The following is a 20,279-nucleotide window of genomic DNA, read 5'->3' as shown; positions in this document are numbered from 1 at the left end:
CTTCTTCACATGTATATCAGTGTGACCATGCTGCTTCTTTCTGTCTGATATGAAACCAGTGTCTGTCAGATTATTAATTTGCACCTGCTCTGCATAACTTTTCAACTGTCATCATAGATTCATAGGTTGAGCCAAATGAAAATCACAGTGGCCAAAAGGCTCTGTGTTATTATTATGTACAATTAATATAACTGCTATTGATTTCATTGAGGAGAAATCAAAACTTGTTTCACTCACTTCATTCTTATTATGAAACATGAAATCAAATTTGTATAAAATATATAAAAAAAATATTATAAATCTAATTCTCATCCAATTTGTAAGATAAGATTTACACTAATTTATTTATTATATTATAGTATTGAGACATATACATGAAATATGACTAAACATTAATAAATAGTCTGGGTGAGACAACAAACTTAACTTAATCCTAAAAATAAACAACAAACCAAACAAGAAATAAACTTCATTAGGATATAACTCTCGTATCATTTTAAGAAGTGTATTTTAAACTTAAATCAATCCTACAAAACCTATTTGTAAAGTAAGATTTATACTTACTTATGTATTATAAAATTTATTTTAATTGATGTGAGACTTTCAACAATATAATTTAACTATTTAATTTTGTATTTAAAGATATTTATGTAAAATCAAATATAATTTTAGAAATGTATTCTATTTAATTAATATGTTTTGTAGATGTAATCACATAACATATTTTATTATAAAATATTTTAATTTTTTTTATCAAATTGACTTATATCTTCTAAAGAAAAATATTCATCCACGTACAAAGTTAACGCTGATATAGTATAGTTTATGTAGAGATGGGCAATAATTTCAACTTAAAAAAATGTGCTCATGATATACTTAAATGTCTATATTAGGAAACTGAGAGAAAAATAAATTAATAAATAAAAACAATTAATAAAATAAGTGAAAATAAAGTAAAAACTATTTTTAATTAAAAAATACAAAGTGGGAATTAACATAAATAAATAAATAAATAACAAAAAGTTGTTGGCATAAGTCATCCATTTTTAACTTTTTTTATAGTAGTGTAATTACAAAAAGTTGGTATATGCTTGATTGTTATAGTAAGAGAACGTCATTATAACGTTAGTTCAAAATGTTGAAGTGTGCAAGCAAATTATTTAAGTCCACCATTTCAAATGAATTTGAATCTAAAAAAGCAAAAGTTTTTCCGTTAACCATGGAAAAGGTTTCAAATGATTTTCAATAATGCAAGGCCTGTTAATTTATATACATTTATTAATATTAATTTTTAAAGATGTTTATTTCATTTTTTCTTTTTTTTTTATCTATGAAAATATTTAAAAAAAATTGTCTACCGCCTGTATTCACTGTTCATGCGAATTACAGAGCGAGGAATTAAAATTTATCTGTGTTCGTATGAGAGGATTAGCGAGGATAAGCGAAGATGGATTTGCGGGATGGATGCAGTTTTGGTCACCCGCGAAAGTGAGAAGATTTGTTCTGATTTAATACACAAAGACTCATATGCCCTGTACGGATATGAAGATGACCAAACGTGGAAGCAGCGAAGAAGTGATAACCGGTTACAGCAGAGTGTAACCGGTTACAGAGTATAACACAGAAGAGTGGCGTAACCGATTACAGAAGAGTGTAACCGGTTACACAAGAATGAAGTTTTGGTGTCAGACGCGTAACTGGTTACGCCTTTACACAAACGCGTAACTGGTTACGCCTTTACACAAACGCGTAACTGGTTACGCGTTTACACAAACGCGTAACCGGTTACAGGTTATATATTTTTCAATTTTTTTTATAATTATTTTAATATTATAATTTAAAAAATCTACATCTTAATAAAATTAGGTATATTATATTTTTTAATTTATTAAAAATAAGTTGATTATTTAATTTTTATAATTTTTAAACATTAATTTTATAAATTATTCATAATTTTTTTTATAAACATTTTTACAATTAAATATAACATTTATAAATAACATTTTATATTACTTTTATAACTATGAGCATTTTGGTAATTTTTAATTCCTATCAATTAAACAAATTTTTAAAATCTATCACATCAATCAAATCATACACTAATTCTCACAAACTTTACTTCCAAATCTACTCTCAATTACTCACAAATCAACTCAAAAAAATAACAAAAAAAATTACCCTCAAATCCACTCAAATCCATTCAAATCATCTTTCCCAAATCATCTCTCCCAAATCACTCTAAACGAACAAAGCCTAGAAGTTACATTGACTTTATAAAGCATGGATGAATGATGATGTGATGAAAAATTGAAGTGACCAAAGTAAATATCAGGAGTGAGTGGTACACTTAATATATAATTAGGTTGTGTTTGTTTGATGTGACACATTATATTTAATGATAAGAAAGTAATGATTTGTGTATATGAGTTTATTTTGACAGATTTGAGAGTGAGAAAAAAAATAGAATTAGTAGGATTCAAGAATTTTTGGATCTCTTTTTTCAATAGAGAGGATTTGGGGGTGATGGAGTTGAAAATAGAATTATACTTCTTTTTACATATCACACTTTTTTCTTGTGTATTATTTGTGAATGTATCTTTTGGTTTTTTTATCGGTTGTTTTTAACCACGGTTTTTAAAATACTACTCATATGTTACATCATTTAAAAAATAAAATAAATTATTTTTCACACTCTTTCAATCCGTGATTTTGATTCTTTACTTTTAATTTTTTTATTTTTACCTTTCATATTTTAAAAGATCAATTATTTTAATCTAACTTAATTTTGTATATTTGGTGCTATTAAATATTAAACTTAGCATATCCATCCAATGTACAATTAAAATGTAGAACTTATGCAAATTCAAAATGAGATTGAAATTGCATATCTAAAATAGAGAGACTCAAATGATGGAAAAAAAAATCAAAAAGACCAAAATTAAATTTAAAAATAAAAATTAAAGAAAACTAAATTTCAATTTTAACTTAATAAAATATTATATTTATACAAATTTAACCTAAACCATGTTTTTAACTAGTATTCCATCTCTTTTCAATATAAGTAGTATTACATCAACTTGATAATTTGAAATAAAGATATTATTTTATCCAATAAATTGATAAAAGTTCTACAACTTGAGCATCAGAAGCCCAATGCGTCGTCGTTCAATGAAAAAAAAAGTGTTGAGATTGAGCTAGGAAACACATTGCAGAAGTAAGCAGTGTTCTGCGACTAAACCCAGAACCCTATTATTGCTTTGGCTCTGAAAATGGTGGTGAGGATTCGGCTCTCGCGGTTCGGATGCAAGAACAAACCCTTCTATCGGGTCATGGCTGCTGATAGCAGATCTCCCAGAGATGGCAAACACATTGAAGTTCTCGGTTACTACAATCCCTTACCAGGTTCTCACAATTCCCCTTTTTTTCTCTTTCATTTTTCTTTTTCTGATTCATTCCGAAAGATGAAGTTTTTCCGAATGCCCAGAGGTGATTAGTTAGATTCGTGCCTCGATGTTATCCTTTTGTTGTTTCCTCTCAGGTCAAGATGGTGGCAAGAGAATGGGTCTCAACTTCGAAAGGGTGAAGTAAGTGATTCTTTCTTGCTATGCCAGTTTGAAGAAGGTGATTCATATTTCAATAATTAAAATTTTAATGAAATATAAGCGAAATTGTTAAATTCCTCTGTAAATTATATTTTTAACTTCTGTATAAGCTTGATTTAGTTTATGAAGATTTTTTTTGTAATCTTATAGAACCGTTTATAAGAAATTGTACCTCATCATGTCCTAATTAGAATTAATTTAGGTGTTTCTGAGAAAAGAAATAGAAAATTTTCTGGTTGTGTGAATATCCTGTGAATGTTCCTGTTAGAAATTATTCACCAGAGACTTTTCTTGTAGACAGAAATGAGGAAGCATGTCATTTTTTTTTTCCTGATACTGTTGTTTTTTCTTGTTCTTCTTTAGGTATTGGCTTTCTGTTGGAGCTCAGCCTTCAGAGCCTGTGGAACGGCTTCTATTCAGAGCTGGGGTACTGCCCCCACCACCTATGGTGGCAATGGGGCGTAAAGGTGGACTGCGTGATACTCGCCCTGTCGATGCTCTAACTGGCCGTGTGCTGAATCAAGAGAAGTCTGCCAATGAGAAGAACAATGACCATGAACATGAAGCTGCTGAAAACCCTTTTTAGGATTCTTACAGGAGAACTGAATAGAATAACTACTGTTTTCTTGGAGAAGTTGGGTTCTTTTCTGGGGTAAGACACTCATCAAATTTGTAGGCCAATAACTATTATGTGTAATTCAGTCAATGAAAGTGAATTGATAGGCTATCCTACTCTGATTTGCATGCTACTTTTGTTTTTGTGGAACTTTTTAAAGCTGCTAGGGCGATAGCAAAGGTAATTCATTTTATTTTGGGCTTATTCCTTCATTGCCCTGTAAATGGATTTGTGGAATTTTGTACTCTCCAATTAATTTCTTTGTTTATGTGCGTGCATTTTTGAAATGTTAATAAATTACATGATAAATTACTATTGTATAGAGATTGTTTTGATTTAAGAACTAGCAGAAGTATAATGTACATGAAACATGAATGGTTTACCTATGATTTGGTTTGCCTGAGTAAGGAATTTCGTCTCTAAATAGGGATGATAACCGAGGTGTATCTGATGAGGCAATATGAAATGTATTTTAGGATATTCTATTCTCCATTTAGGCTCAAAGAAAATCCAGATTGATGTTATAGTTGAGATGATGATTCTGCTGCCGAACAGATAAAACACACCAAAACTTTGAAACCAATCTTTAAAAAGAAATCTTCATATGGACTACAATCTTCATAAGGTTGTAAGTGGCACCACTTCACAAATCCAAAAGTAATTTCCGATAATCTTCTTATTGGGAACAATCACATATCAGTTTAGATGGGATTTGCTAAAATTTATTATTCAATTCAATTAAAATTGTTTTGAGTTCAGTGGGTTGGGTTTCAAAATTAGTTTGTGTAGCTTAAGTAACTCGGTCTAAATATTTAAATTTATTTTAACTTTTTTAGTTTTAAACTTGATTAGCCTTTTGCCAATATGTATCCCTGGTCTCTATTGGTTATTTTAATTTTATTAATTATTCTAGTATTTTTATTTTAATTATTTCTTTCATTATATTATAACAAAACATTTATTATTTATTTATAAAATATAATTATTAATATAGCATTTCTTTGTTACTTTAAAATAATGCCAAAATCGTTATATTTTTTTATATTCGTGTTCATTATTTTTGTTTCACATACCTTTTTCTTATTTCATGTTTTATTGTACATATTCGTGCACTTTTTATTTATTAGAAGCAAATTGTTTGTTTGAGGATTTTAGTTCCATACTTCAACAATTTATTTTTTTAATCAAATTAGCCTAACGAGGTTGATTGGACTAACAAAATATATTTTTCAATTCAAATTAAAATTAGAGTGCGTTGTGTGATAATTTAAGATTTTATAATTAAGATAAAATTTGTGAATTAATTTCACAAATTTAATTCACTTAATTAATGAGTTTCAATTAGAAATTCATCATTGTTTTCTAATAATCATATTTTTATTTTATGGGTTTTTGTATAAAAAATGAAATAGTGTATAGAGATTGAATGGTAGCATAGGTCAATGAAAAAGATGATTATTTTTTTAAAAAACAAACTTATTAATTTCATTGTGTTCTTTTGCAAGAATCAACTATTTTTGTTTTTCACATAATTTTAATGTAACTTTACCAGTTTCTTTTATGTTTTTTTCATTTACATATGAAAATCCACAAAAATGATGTGATTTTTCCTGGAAAAAAAAATCACTCAATACGTCTTCCAATAAATACATATAATTCACTATTGTATTAGGGACATAACAATACATAGTTAGTTATCCTGGAAACAAAACTAATTATTTAATGAAACAAACGATTGTAAACCCAAGTCATCTACCACCTTGTCAAATTGTATATTATTAGATACTTTATCACCTGATAATCTACTTTCAGAGTTTAGTACACAAGATACCATAAACTACCTGTTTTTAAGAATTAGTTTTGTGAACACATTTGTACTATCTTTCTTCCTAATAGTCCTTGTCATTTTCATCATCTTATCAATGTGAATGAAGTATATACTATGTTAATGCGGTTGGTCTAACCATATGATGAAAAAAGCAAAAAGATATATAAATAAATAAAATATATATTTTTTATTTGATTTATTTAAAATTTAATCATCATTTAAGTTCGTCAATATTAATTGTATTTTTAATGTCATTTTCCATTATTATTCTCATGTTAATGATATTTACGTTTTTTTGTTATGCGTGTTTTTCGTATAATTATTAATTTTATGTTTAAATTTGATATTTTACCACAATAAATTTGACATAAACATTATTTTTGAAACATAACAATACTTTTAAATTATCATTTAATAATTAATTATCAATCTAATAATCAATAAATCTAATATAACAATAAAATTTTCACCATTAATAAATTTGATACTAAATATACAAATATATTTGCAAATTAAAATTATCATTATAGTATGTTTTAAATTTTTAACAATGAATTTAGTACATTATTAATTTTAAAATTAAACTAACGGTTATAATATTAGCCTAAATAAACAGATTAAATTTTTACCGGAAATAATTATTCTTAAATAATATTTGTTCTAACTATCATATATTTAGGTTAACGATTAATTATATTTTACATAATATTCTATCAAAAGTAACATCTTATATTTTACATAATATTATATAAACAACATCTTTAAACTTCGCAATTTCTAAAAGGTAACAATAGTAATAATCCATCATCTAACTTAATGTAATACATTTGTTTTTAATAATAAATCACACATTTACTAATAAATTTTAATTAATAGTAACAATGAATTTAAAGTATTTTCAAATTTTTTTGATAAATTTTATAGTTTTAATATAATATTAATTTTTAACATTAATTTACATTTTCCATCTAATAATTTAAAATATCGATATTAATTTACTTTTATTATATCTGTATTAATTTTTATATATATATATATATATATATATTTTCAATTAATATAGAAATTCAAGCCCTATACTATAAATAAGTTAAATTTTGATAACTTTCTAGTAAAAGAGTACCAAATTGAGATTCAAAATTCGATCTCAGAATCCAAATTCGAATCTACAAAGTTAGATGTAGTTCAGTAAAATTTTTAAGAGTGTAGTTGGATATTTTTTTTTTAAATTTTTTTAAATGGCATATTGGTGAAAATTTTCGTCAGAGATTTTAAATGGAGATTTTTAGCATATTAAATTATATTTTAGAGAATATCATATAAACAACATCTTTAAAGTTTGCAATTTCTCAAAAGTAACAATAGTAATAATCTATCGTTTAACTTAATGTTATACATTTGTTTTTAATAATAAATAACACATTTACTAATAAATTTTAATTAATAGTAATAATGAATTTAAAGTATTTTCAAATATTTTTGATAAATTTTATTAATTTTAATATAATAATTTTTATCATTAATTTACATTTTTCATTTAATAATTTAAAATATCGATATTAATTTACTTTTATTATATCTGTATTAAAATTTGTATATCATATTATATATATATATAATATATATATATATATATATATATAATATTTTCAAGTAAAATAGAAATTCGAGTCCTATAAATAAGGCAAATTCTGATAACTTTCTAGTAAAAGAGTACCAGATTGAGATTCAAAATTCGATATCAGAATCCAAATTCGAACCTACAAAGTTAGGTGTAGTTCAGTAAAATTCTTTTTCAAAGTGTAGTTGGATATATATATATATATATTTTTATTTTTTAATTTTTTAAATGGCATATTGGTGAAAATTTTGGTCACAGAGATTTTTAGCATATTAAATTATTTAATTATGAAAATAAAATAATAGTAGTAAATAATAATAGTGTGAGGGTAAGAGTGTGTTTAAAAAGAGTGGGAGAAGAAGACTCGACGGCATCGTCAAACCCTGCTTCATTCCACTCTTTCTAGGGTTTTAGTTCTCTTTTCCTCTTCAACCTTCTTCTCAATGTCCAACAACAACGAAAACATCACCATGACCGATCTCACTTCTGGTTCTTTCTCATTCCTCTCTCAATTTCCTTTCTCTTTCTTTCTTTTCCTTTCTCAATCTTCTTTTTCACTTCTAATTTGCTGACTTCGATTGGTTTTCCTATGCAGCCCTCAACGAAGACAATCGCGCCGATCTAGTCAGTGCTCTCAAGGTATGCTATACTGTTTTGCAGTTCCTGAAATCGAATTTGTTTGCTCTCTGTAAAGTTTTATGGATAACGATTCTTCTGCTTGCTTAGCCAGAATACAAGTTTTTTGATGTTTGCTAATGTTTTGGATTAATCTATTGGTATATGATTATTGCGGGACTGAACTTGTGTGCAGAGTAAGATACAGAGTCTGGCTGGACAGCATTCGGATGTTCTGGAGACTTTATCGCCTAACGTCAGGAAGCGTGTTGAATCTCTTAGAGAGATTCAGGTATATCCTCTTGTTGATTCTTCAGTATCGATGCTGCTTTTTGTGGGTAGCTTATATTTTTTAAGTTCGAATTTTAATTGGGAGGATTGATTTGTTGAGTTTCTGATTTTTGTTGAACTTTTGCATAATCAGAAATTAGTTTTGACTGGGGCAAAACTTTTTTGCAATGATCTAAACTTCTTTTTTTCGATATTTTATAATTTAGCCCATCTATCTGTATTTATTATGTTATATTATGTAATGGGGGAAAAATAATTGTTGATTTTTTTTTTAATATTTTGAATTAGTGTTTTTATCTCTATGGTTAGACCCTTTTCACTGATTGTTTTTGAAATGAGCTTCTCCTTTATTAATCTGTTCAGTTTAAATTAGCTATTGTGAATGCGTTGTTGCATAATGCCAGCTTCTGAATATGTTTATTGATTACGCAGGGTAAACATGACGAACTAGAGGCAGAATTCTTCAAGGAGAGAGAAGCTCTTGAAGCTAAGTACCAAAAGTTGTATCAGCCGTTATACACAAAGGTATCCTGAGTATTCTGTAACGTAGAGACATGCATGTGATGTTTAAGTTATCTTTTTGTGTTCCATAACACGCTTCTTGTAGATACCAGACTTGATGCTATTTGAAGCAGACATTTTTTGTTTCTATTAATGATCTTTTACTTTTTTTTGAAATTCTTGATTCTGATTTGTATTGGATAATTTGATTTGATGTAATATTCTTGTCAATGGTCTTGTTAATAAATGGATGCAGCGCTATGAAATAGTAAATGGTGTTACTGAAGTGGAAGGACAAGCAGTTGAAACAACAGATGGATCAGAAGAGGATAATGGTGAGTAGAGACTATAAAATGTCTCCTTATTCTGTTGTTTCAATTCTGAGATAGCAATTTGCTTGTGATTTGTAGAGAAAGGAGTACCTTCTTTTTGGCTCAATGCAATGAAAAATAATGATGTGTTGGCTGAAGAGGTTAGTCAATTTCTTACCTGCTGAATCTTCCTAGTTTTGCATTGAAGTTACATTTTTAGTTAGACTCAATGTTTTTAAGTGATCCTTTTACTGCTTTTTTGTGAAGTAGATTTCAGAGCGTGATGAAGGTGCTCTCAAGTTTCTAAAAGACATTAAGTGGGGCCGGATAGATAACCCTAAAGGATTCAAGCTTGATTTCTTTTTTGATACCAATCCGTACTTTTCAAACTCTGTCTTGACTAAAACATATCATATGATTGATGAGGATGAGCCTATATTGGAGAAAGCAATTGGGTACGGTGTTCATTTTACATGGTGGTGTTATGTAATGTGTTTACAATGTTTACAATATTGTTCAAAGGGTTAGGCTTGATGTAGATTAAGTTTTGGTTGCTACCCTTTTTAATAGGACGGAAATTGAATGGTACCCGGGAAAATGCTTGACTCAGAAGGTGTTGAAGAAAAAGCCCAAGAAGGGTTCAAAGAATGCTAAACCAATTACCAAAACTGAAAACTGTGAAAGCTTCTTCAATTTTTTCAAACCACCAGAAGTTCCTGAAGATGATGATGACATTGATGAAGATTTGGTATGACATTTTTGTCACAATAAACTCAAGGCTAAAACTAAATACGAAACTTGTGTATTGTTATAATAGTTTCATTTTTTCTGCAGGCCGAGGAACTTCAGAACCAAATGGAACAAGATTATGACATTGGGTAAGCTTGATTGATGTTTTTCATTAGTACGAACCTTATATTTTTTATTATCCAACAAGTTGCACGGTTATCTTATGCTGTCTAAGCATAACGTGGCGCTCCTTGTATCTGTATTCTTGAATCTGAGTTAATCTCGTTTCCTGTTTAGGTCAACTATAAGGGACAAAATTATCCCTCATGCAGTATCTTGGTTTACTGGGGAGGCTGTTCAGGGAGATGAGTTTGAAGACCTGGAGGATGATGAGGACGAAGATGATGATGAGGAGGATGAAGATGAGGATGAGGATGAAGATGATGATGATGACGAGGAAGAGGAGGAAGACAGTAAGACTAAAAAGAAGGTATAGTTTAATTTGTTTGGAGTATTGAAACCTTGGTTTGTTTGTTATTTGATAGGTTTGAAGCTGAATTAATGCCTTTTTTTTTACCTACATTGTTACCAATTTCCTTTGGCATGTTGCAGTCATCTGCCACTAACGTGAGATATTTTTGTTGTGGTCTGAATGAAATTATTCATGGACACATAATGGTTTCTGTCTTAAGTTTGTTTGCTATTGTGTAGTTAACATTCTCTTTATTTCCATTACTCTGGTCATTATATTTGTATTCCTGATTTTCAGAAGAGTGGAAGGGCACAGATTGGTGATGGTCAGCAGGGTGAGCGACCTCCAGAGTGCAAGCAGCAGTAATTTAGTTCTTTGATGTTTGTTATGCAGCTGATGGGTATTTTTGAGGTCCTATGGTGCTTGATGGGTTTCAGTTTCGTGCAGTTTTGGGTGGTCCTTGATTCATTTTCCTCCCTAGATTCTATAGTCTGAATTTATTTTAGTCCCTTCTTTTTTTCCATTCATTCGGAGAGAATGTGGTTATTATATATAGTCAGGTATACTATGATTTGTTATTTTGGAATTTATGTCATTTCAGATACTGAATTATTTTATAGGTCGTGTGCTTTGGTCATTATTTATCTTTGTTAAATTTTTATACACAATTTTGTTTTTAATATGAATTGGTGTGGCGTCGAAAGGACATTTCTTTTACTCATGTCTATTTCTCCAAAAAAATATCGCAGCACTCCATTTTAAATGTTTTAGACTTAAATGGGGCAATATTTACTTCGGTACTTAAGAAAATGAAGTTGTACACTCTTTTAGAGATCTTTCATCCTCAAGAAAATGGATCTACAAAATATAGTAGTGACGTGATGCCACTTGTACCGTAGCAACGTTGCTCCGTTTATTAAATAATGAACAGACTATATTAATGTATTTGGCATCTAGTCCTCAGATTTTTAATATGCTTGAAGTATTAGAAACCTCAAAGCATTAAATGTAGCTATGGTATTACTATGGTGTAAGAGTGGTTGCTATTGTGTCACCAAGAATGTGTACTACTTGACATGTATGAAACTGAAGTGAAGATACAAGAAAGACCGTCGCCAATAAATTGGCATAGTTGCAACATTTAGCTGAAGTTGCAACATTTAGCTGAAGTGCACACTGCAGTAATACTGATACCCTTAATAGCAAGCTATAGTGCAGCCCAAATCTCATTCCCATCCCCTCCATCAATAATGCATACAGTTGCTATGTGCATAAAAAGTAACGGCTCGTGAAATTTAACTTTTTCTCTAATAAAATTTATGAAAATAAAAATGATTTTGGTTTACGAAGGAAGTGAACAATAGTCGGACAAAATGTTATCAGAACTTAAAAAGTAAATTTGCTTAATTATATTGCCATTGAATGGGCGAACAGATACAGTTAAAGAATGATTTAAATGCCCTGCAGCAGAGGATGATACTTGATGAAAACTAGGTAAAACTGGCAACAATTTGTTTTTGCATGAGTTAGAGGTCTATTTGGAGTTGTAAATACCAGAGAATTGTTGAAATTCTGAGTTAAATAAAAGATCTTGATAAAGTCATTGTTGTATCTTTCCAAGCTCTAGTTCATTTTTAATGGTTTGTCGCTTTAATATTTAGATATGATGCAGTTCTTATCGGCTAGCATTTGAATCTGGATGTATAATCCCTGCTTAATACAAAACAATGCGATTAGAAAAGGGAAAACACTGATATTGAACTCCATACACGAAAGTATAATTAGAAATTTAAGATCGAACAAGATTGAGAAATAAAGTAGAGCTCGAGATATAATTTTGAAAACAATTATAAATTATTAAATATTTAAAAGTCGTGCAGGCAAATGAAGGAACATAATTTTACTCCTTAGCTTATTTTTCACATAAAATTTAGTAACAGAATGATAGGCACAACAAAACGTATACTTTTTTTTCTCTATGTGAACTCGATAAATCAGTTAAACTTCATGGGCCTGGCCCAAGAAAGATGTAACACACACAAACCTTTCCTTACACAACAAAAAATAATTGTTCCCCAGGAAATTGGCAGTGGCAATGGCAATGGAAATTGAAAATGGAGGGAAAGCAAACCCTAAATTCATTGCACCAATATAAAATTAAGAGAAAAATAAGAGAAAGAAGACATTCTATTTTACTTCGGACACTGACACTGCACACCTCATTTGTGAACAAAAACAAATCATTATTCCTTTCTAGGGCCTCTGTTCCATGGCGTGGCTGCTTCGCACCGCTAACTCTTCCCTCCTTAAACGTTCTTTCTTCCATTCCGACCTTCTGACGGTGATGCATTGTTTTTTTTAAAGAATATTTGTTTTAAAAAAGTTTTTTGGTGCATGAATGAATGATGGTGTTTTTTTGGTACCCTTTTGCTTGCAGCGCTTTTGCTTCAAACCAGGACTATTGGGCACGTCTCAAGTTTTGAGCTTTTCAACTCGTAAGTGCTAAAGTATTATTTTGGTTTTATTGTCTAATATAACGTTGTGGCATAAGGAATCTCTCTGTTGGAGTCACCAATGTCTGTTCATTTTGTTGTGTTGACTCTCGTACTTAGTTAGATATTTGTTGCTCTGAACCAAGCAGGAGCAAATATAAAGGTGCATTTCACTTGTTTTTATTACATGGGTTTTGTGCCTTTTAGTCATAGCAAGTTCAGATAATGGCTTAGGGGTTGCTGTCTTTTTCTTCCTGTAAAATTTTGCTTGATTACTTTTTCTTTTTTTTAATTTTTTGGGTTCTTCTTTGAGTTCTATGCTGATTAGAAGTTGATTGCGTTTTTAATTTCTTATGCACTTGAAGGTAAACGGAGGTCTAAATCAGATGGAAGTGATTCAGGTGAAGAGAGCATGTCTAAGAAAGACGTTGCCTTACAGCAAGCTATTGATCAGATCACTTCCGCATATGGAAAGGGATCTATCATGTGGCTTGGTCGTTCTGTGGCACCTAAAAATATTCCTGTGGTGTCTACTGGTTCATTTGCTCTTGATATAGCACTTGGGGTTGGAGGTCTTCCAAAGGTATCTTTTTGTTTTTTTTTCTTTTGTACTGGAACTAATGTTGAACTCTTTTAATACATTCAATGAGTTCTTTTGTTGATGACAAAAGGCCTTTTAACTTTTTTGGTGCGGAGGCGTGGGTTCAGTTTGTTAGATTTCTCTCCTCGATTCTTTGTTTATTTGCCAATTATAATTATACATCTTTATCTGTTCTTTGAAAATATCAATTTATATGGCTATTATATCTTGTTAATTTTGTTAGTTACTCTACAACTGCAAAATATGTTTTGGGTTATGAGATGTTGCTAGCGTTTTAGTTTCAATATATGTTAGCCACTTATTTGGGATATATATATCTAGAAGAGCATCAAGGAGTGAAACAATTCTATGCTTCATTATGCAACTGCTACTTTATGATAATTTTATGTAACTGACGTGTGTAGGGGCGTGTTGTGGAAATATTTGGTCCAGAGGCTTCTGGGAAAACAACTCTTGCTTTGCATGTGATTGCAGAAGCACAAAAGCTAGGAGGTTAGCTTTATGTGCTATTTTTAAAGTGACAGTTAAAATGTCAATTTCTTTTGGCTGTATTAAATATACAATTGCAATCCAACTTGTCTTATATGACCATGACAGTAGTGTAGTGATCATTTTGTCTTTTTTGTGGCTGCCTTTTGTTTTTATTGATATGATTTTAATGATTTTGTTTTAATTGTTATGATTTTTTGATGATTGTCTAAATCATGTTCTAATGCAGTCTTCTTCTAACTGATATTATTTGAAAGTGAAAATTGTGTTTTGATCCATGATAGGGTTCTTATTTTATCAATACATGCTTGTATACTATAAGCCAGTTTTTGATGAACTTCTAAACAAGCACTTGCCGGACAAAAGGCTAAAGTGAATGAAGGAGCCAAAATATATCAAACTTTTTGCACAAGTTTCAACTCGGGTAGCTCAATTTAGAAGTTCCATCTGTAACTTCTTTCTAAGCATCTATAAACTTAAGGGAGCCTGACACTCTTTCCTTTGAAAAGTCTTAGCAATAAAGCTTAACTGTTGAAAATCTGGCGTAAGTAGAAGCTAGTCCAAATTGAGGTTATACCAACAATATGATTGTGCTTCCAGATTCAGTTGAATAAGTGGGTGTATTGAAAGAAGAGGTTGTTTGTGTAAGTTAAATTGAGCAGAGAAGTTATCTTTTGTTTGGGGGAAACTATGTTAAATCTGGATTTATGTTCCCATAAGTTTAATGATAACCAGAAGACTGTATATTTTTTGGTACTGATTACTTTTTGATATTATCTCTTTAATTAATTTGTTATTATCATGCAGGCTACTGTGCATTTGTTGATGCTGAGCATGCACTTGATAAGACACTTGCAGATTCAATTGGTGTAAATACTAAGAACTTGCTTCTTTCACAACCTGATTGTGGTGAACAAGCACTTGGCCTTGTGGATACCTTAATCCGGAGTGGTTCGGTTGATGTAATTGTTGTTGACAGTGTAAGTGTTGCACCCCTTCATGTTTTGGTTTTATTAGTACTTACTCTGTAAGTGTGATCATTGATTGTGTACATATCCACGGGGTGAATTGTGAAAGCATCAGTGCACCCTATTAAATGCTTACTCCTGGACACACAAAATGTGTGTGAGCGAGGGCAGAAGTTATTGGGATTACTTTACTTAATTCTTCTCATTTCCATCTGCATTGCTTCCTACACACGTGTTTTCATATATATGTATTATGAAATAACCTTAGTTAGTTTTGCACTTGGAGATCGTTATTTCTTCCTATATTGTGCAGAAAATAATGTGTTGATTGCAAGTTTTGAGCCTGAAATATGTAATGTGGATACTGTTCTGAAATTGACATATTTTCTAATATAGACTCGGTCTAACTTTGATGTTAAATTTTGTTGCCATGTTTATTGGGCTTAACTTTGTTTTTAGTCCCTGGAGGACCAACGAGGTTGGTCCCTGTGGAATATGTTCTGTGTCCTTCCAAAATTGAAATGATCACTTTTGATTCCTAATATTATATGATATTAATTACTTACGTGTTGAACAACAGGTTAAATGATTATTCCAAGTGACATATACCAGGGCTGTAACTTGTAATATCTTGCGTTAGCTCTAAGAAAACAGTGATTTAAAGTTTTGGAGGGATGAAAATCAAATAAAAATATTTTGCAGGGACTAAAACCAATATCAAAATGTTAATTTTAAATGGACTAAAAACATATTCAAGCCTTTTGTTTTTCTTTTTAACTTAATATCTTGTTTCACTGGGTTGATGTTCTTATAAGTTGAGTTAATGTCTACAACTTTTTGCCATGTTTCCATTTATAGGTGGCTGCTCTTGTGCCTAAAGGTGAACTTGATGGTGAGATGGGTGATGCTCACATGGCAATGCAGGCTAGGTTGATGAGTCAGGCTCTTCGGAAATTGTGCCACTCTTTGTCTCTTTCCCAGTGTATATTGATTTTTATAAACCAGGTATCAGTTACAGTTGTATTGCATCGGTATCAAATTTCCTATGGTTAAATTTTGGATATTTATTTATAGAGTGTTAGTCGGGATAGTCCGATGTGTACACATTCCATCTTTGTCTTTGACTATGTTTTGTGAACCTTCTGAGCCAAAGGGCTTTGCTTTCTAATTTGTGGCTGAGGTTGGGATTGGTTAGTCTTACAGTCAATGTGCTTTTAGGTCATTACTACGAGTTTGCTGTTGTAGTTATCATGTTTTATAACCTTTACATGATTGTTATGTTGTATTGAAATTAACGTTTGTTCCCTATCTATCTTTGTTCTTTCATATTTACTGTTTTTGCCTAGCTACATTTTCTTCCTCTTTCGTTTTTACCCAGTTAAAGCTGCGTGAGTACAAGTTTTAGTGCCTGGTTTTATTTGTAGACTTTAGAGGTAAAAAACGTAAGCTATAATATAATCGACATAAGCTGTGGTGAAACATGTACAGCATGCATATGATGTCCTGGAATATCCACTTATTCAAATTCAACTGATTATATCTTTTTCGAATATGTTATGGTATTAGCTTTTCCTGGTGTATATATCAGGCCCAGTAAACTCTAAAATAAGATGAAAGGTGTTAGTGAATTTATTGGTGTGCCAGTTTCTATTTGCCATTTAACCAATTTTGTGAATTTGTGATATTGATTGTGCTGGATTGAGGTTGTTGTTTGATCCCAGGGAATGTTCTTGACTTGCATGTTACTAGATTTTACTGTTTATACACACACACACACACACACATATACATATATTGTATAAAAATGTGTGTCTATTCTTTTAAATATAAGTAATTCTGTTGAAATTACTTGAGAGAAAGGTTTACCTTTTAGTTATGGGAATTCTTGTGTATGCTTCTCCAGGTGAGGTCTAAGATTTCTACTTTTGGAGGATTTGGTGGTCCCACTGAAGTTACATGTGGTGGTAATGCACTGAAGTTCTATGCTTCTGTGCGGCTAAATATCAAAAGAATTGGGTTTGTCAAGAAGGGTGAAGAGGTACAAATCATCTTCAAATTCTTCTTTTCCATGCACACTACATTACTGCTACCGCCTTCTCAACTAGGATGGTTTCAAATAAGCATGAATAAATATGTGAAATTTTCACTTCTCTTTCCAATGTATTGTAATTTGTACCTTTACACAAGTACTCTAAATAAAAAATAGATATACGGATCTTTGTAAGAAACCTAGCAAGATTGTGTACATAAAATTTTGTTGGATGCATTGCAAGATTGTTCTGATGTTGACCCTTAAACCAGTGCTCTTCACTAGCTATCTACGGCTGACTCTTTTTTTCTCACACTTAATCTTTTGTATGTGGTCTCTGCTTGTTCATAACGGCAGGTCTTAATATTGATTTGAACAATACATTAGGGTCTAATTTTTATGATATTCTTAATGGCATTTCTTATGCAGACTCTGGGAAGCCAGGTTCTTGTCAAGGTTGTGAAGAACAAGCATGCCCCTCCATTTAAAACGGCACAGTTTGAGCTTGAGTTTGGCAAGGGTATAAGTAGAGAAGCAGAGGTTATAGAGTTGAGCATAAAATACAAACTCATAAGGAAGAGTGGTTCCTTTTATGAATACAATGGCCAGAATTTCCATGGCAAGGATGCTCTAAAGAGGTTTCTGGTGGACAGCGACAGTGTACAAGAATTAGCAACAAAGCTCAGGGAGAAGATTCTTAATACGGCGCCGGAAGTTGACCCGGAGGAACAGGTGATGATCGAAGACGTTATGGAAGAAATGGTATCTCTTGATTCTACTGATGAAACTGCTTCTGATGCTGCTGCTGTTGTAGAAGCATAAATTTGCTAATAACCTTAAAATATAGGGTACTGCAGTTTCCCTGCTTCAAAAAGAAAACTCTACTCACAGGGCTGTCACAGATGAAGATGGCTCTAACAAGGTGAGAAGGATGCCACATGGTTCCTAGTTTGGAACAAATTTTCCTCCTTGTGAGCACAAGGCACATTGCCTTTGTAAATTGAAATTTTTGGTCATTTTATGCGAGCCATGAGTCCTGTTGTGCATCTAAGTTTTGTGACTGATGAGGAATCAAGGGCCCTCTAGGCTCATCAATACTTCAGTCATTATATGATTCTGTGTGTATATGTATTCCTTGTAAGAATTTTGCATGAATCAACACTATTAGATGAATATCTTGCAGATAATATTTTAGCTTAGTATGTTAGACTTATTCTGTGTTTGGATGCAAGTCATTTGATCTACAGTTAACTTCAAATTACAAAATGATTCAGAAGCTTATACTAGCCACTTCTGATTTTCTATGTATACATGTTGATCTCAACACTATTGATTATATAGTTATTTAACTTTGACACGACTTATTTATAGATTTATAAATATTATCAAATAATGAGTAGAACTTTGATGAGTTTATTAAGTGAAATTTAAGTTTGATTTAATTCTGTAAAATTAGCTTAAAAGGTGAGCTTTGTCTCTGGTAGTATACTATAACTTGATTTTATTTTGTTGGTTTTTCATCAATAAGTTTAGACTCTGACTGTGTTTCTAAACATTATACGCAAGTATGATGTAACTTCTGTTTTTCTTAATTATGAGTAATGGTTTAAAAATGTTTTTTTATTGAAAATGTAACATTTATTTCTTACACTTTTATGGTGACATTCAATAATTTGGCATAAAAATGAATTTGTCAACATAAACATCGTTAGTTTTACTTTGAAAACTTGAAGTGACTGCGCAATCAACGATGCATTATGAAGAAAAAAATGAACTGAAAATGCGTCACTTCCGAATGTGTCCTTCAGTAAGGCATAAAAAAAATATAGTCCAACCTACCAAATCACCATTTCTATATGAAACTTGGATTATTGTACCTTCAACATTATATGTAAGTATTTTCAACATGGTTACATCAAAGGTAGGAAATAATTTTCATCAGTTTTTGGAATGGATATGATTAAAAATAAACTTCTTTTTAAATATTTTTAAGAGAAAAAAATTCCTATTTATTAAATTTGAATTAAAAATAATTTTTAAAGAACCTAATGTGAAATATTGAAAAAATATTGCAAAAATAAAAAATAAATTATTTTATAACTTTATACAATTAAAATATTCATTCTTTGTATACTATATTAAGTAGTAAACTTTAAATCTAACTCAATTCAACAAAACTGGTTTATAAAATGAGATTTGTATTTATTTATATAATATAAATTAGTCTTATTTCTAGTTGAGGTAGAATTTTCAACATATAGAATTTTTTAAATTTAATTCAATTTTAATATATAATTTTATAAATGAAAAAAAATATAACTTCTTATGTAAAAGTTATTCAAAAACAACTCGTGGGTCGAATTGGTAAAGAAAATTTACTTTATCATGCCTTGAAACTTATTTTTCAAACATATAATTTCTAAATACAAACCAATAGTTATAACACGGTCTCTCTTCATAATCAATGTTTTCAATATTATCAATTTTAAAACTATTTGTACTAAAATGTAGAGGAAAGGTATCTGGATTTACGTAGGTATTTGATGTCCACAATATTTGAAAAATGATGACCTAACCTTTTATGCAGATTCGGAATAGATGTTATTGAAGAAAAGAGAGAAACCAAAAACTATATTGTCTTAAAAAATTATTGAATGGTTTGAAGAAATTGGGATGAGATGGAGAGTCAAAACCGCCGTCTCTAAAGGTCACAACAGATTTTCCAATAGAATTTTGATTGGTTAAGGTTGGAATCCTAAGAATAAGAATAAAAAACAATTGCGGGTATTTAATTTGACTTTGTGATAATTTTGACCATGTTTTGAATTCAAAGTGAATGTAGCCATCAATGTGTGTTTCATAACTAGTTGCTTCCTGTGAAAAAAAATTGGCTGTCTCGTGACATTAGGTACCTAAGTTAGGATTAGCAAAATTGGTTTTGACTTGTATGTCAACCACTAACCACGGTTTAGTAAATTGCATTGGGGAAGAAGTTATGGAAGAAAAATGAAAGAAAAGTTGAGAAGGAGAGAACTACTTTGTCAAGATGTCCTCTTATTAAATTTTTAACTTGAGATTTGCTAACTTAGGTAACCTTTTAAAGTATATCAAAAT

At 30.5% G+C, this 20,279-nt stretch overlaps 3 protein-coding genes across 3 annotated transcripts; all 3 read left to right on the top strand.

The window, feature by feature from the left end:
* Window positions 1-3,136: 3,136 nt before the first annotated feature.
* Window positions 3,137-4,486, top strand: LOC108330939 (30S ribosomal protein S16-2, chloroplastic/mitochondrial). The gene is made up of 3 exons (XM_017565542.2): window positions 3,137-3,402; window positions 3,539-3,584; window positions 3,966-4,486. The coding sequence occupies exons 1-3, from the start codon at window positions 3,270-3,272 to the stop codon at window positions 4,186-4,188; spliced, it is 402 nt and encodes a 133-aa protein (XP_017421031.1). The 5' UTR covers window positions 3,137-3,269; the 3' UTR covers window positions 4,189-4,486.
* A 3,508-nt stretch (window positions 4,487-7,994) lies between these two features.
* LOC108330567 (nucleosome assembly protein 1;2) lies at window positions 7,995-11,203 on the top strand. The gene is made up of 11 exons (XM_017565054.2): window positions 7,995-8,156; window positions 8,263-8,306; window positions 8,479-8,574; window positions 9,006-9,098; window positions 9,331-9,409; window positions 9,485-9,546; window positions 9,656-9,840; window positions 9,956-10,133; window positions 10,220-10,263; window positions 10,412-10,604; window positions 10,884-11,203. Exons 1-11 carry the CDS (start codon window positions 8,111-8,113, stop codon window positions 10,950-10,952), a joined length of 1,089 nt encoding a protein of 362 aa, XP_017420543.1. The 5' UTR covers window positions 7,995-8,110; the 3' UTR covers window positions 10,953-11,203.
* A 1,454-nt stretch (window positions 11,204-12,657) lies between these two features.
* On the top strand, window positions 12,658-18,449 carry LOC108329911 (DNA repair protein recA homolog 3, mitochondrial). The gene is made up of 8 exons (XM_017564292.2): window positions 12,658-12,927; window positions 13,024-13,081; window positions 13,444-13,661; window positions 14,084-14,171; window positions 14,976-15,148; window positions 15,995-16,141; window positions 17,040-17,174; window positions 17,595-18,449. The coding sequence occupies exons 1-8, from the start codon at window positions 12,856-12,858 to the stop codon at window positions 17,985-17,987; spliced, it is 1,284 nt and encodes a 427-aa protein (XP_017419781.1). The 5' UTR covers window positions 12,658-12,855; the 3' UTR covers window positions 17,988-18,449.
* Window positions 18,450-20,279: the final 1,830 nt, after the last annotated feature.

Source organism: Vigna angularis, chromosome 4 (assembly GCF_016808095.1).
Source record: "Vigna angularis cultivar LongXiaoDou No.4 chromosome 4, ASM1680809v1, whole genome shotgun sequence".
Classification (NCBI taxonomy): Eukaryota; Viridiplantae; Streptophyta; class Magnoliopsida; order Fabales; family Fabaceae; genus Vigna; species Vigna angularis.
The sequence above is the reverse complement of the archived record's forward strand: the minus strand, read 5'-3'. Positions and strand labels throughout refer to the sequence as shown.

What these genes read in the sequence shown, in the direction of transcription:
- LOC108330939 (XM_017565542.2), top strand. Translation starts at nt 3,270, where the DNA reads ATGGTGGTGAGGATTCGGCTCTCGCGGTTCGGATGCAAGAACAAACCC. An exon ending in TTACTACAATCCCTTACCAG is followed by an intron (nt 3,403 to 3,538) that starts GTTCTCACAATT and finishes GTTTCCTCTCAG; the next exon opens with GTCAAGATGGTGGCAAGAGA. An exon ending in CTCAACTTCGAAAGGGTGAA is followed by an intron (nt 3,585 to 3,965) that starts GTAAGTGATTCT and finishes GTTCTTCTTTAG; the next exon opens with GTATTGGCTTTCTGTTGGAG.
- LOC108330567 (XM_017565054.2), top strand. Translation starts at nt 8,111, where the DNA reads ATGTCCAACAACAACGAAAACATCACCATGACCGATCTCACTTCTG. An exon ending in ATCAGCCGTTATACACAAAG is followed by an intron (nt 9,099 to 9,330) that starts GTATCCTGAGTA and finishes AAATGGATGCAG; the next exon opens with CGCTATGAAATAGTAAATGG. An exon ending in ATGACATTGATGAAGATTTG is followed by an intron (nt 10,134 to 10,219) that starts GTATGACATTTT and finishes TTTTTTCTGCAG; the next exon opens with GCCGAGGAACTTCAGAACCA.
- LOC108329911 (XM_017564292.2), top strand. Translation starts at nt 12,856, where the DNA reads ATGGCGTGGCTGCTTCGCACCGCTAACTCTTCCCTCCTTAAACGTTCT. An exon ending in TCCATTCCGACCTTCTGACG is followed by an intron (nt 12,928 to 13,023) that starts GTGATGCATTGT and finishes TTTTGCTTGCAG; the next exon opens with CGCTTTTGCTTCAAACCAGG. An exon ending in AGAAGCACAAAAGCTAGGAG is followed by an intron (nt 14,172 to 14,975) that starts GTTAGCTTTATG and finishes ATTATCATGCAG; the next exon opens with GCTACTGTGCATTTGTTGAT.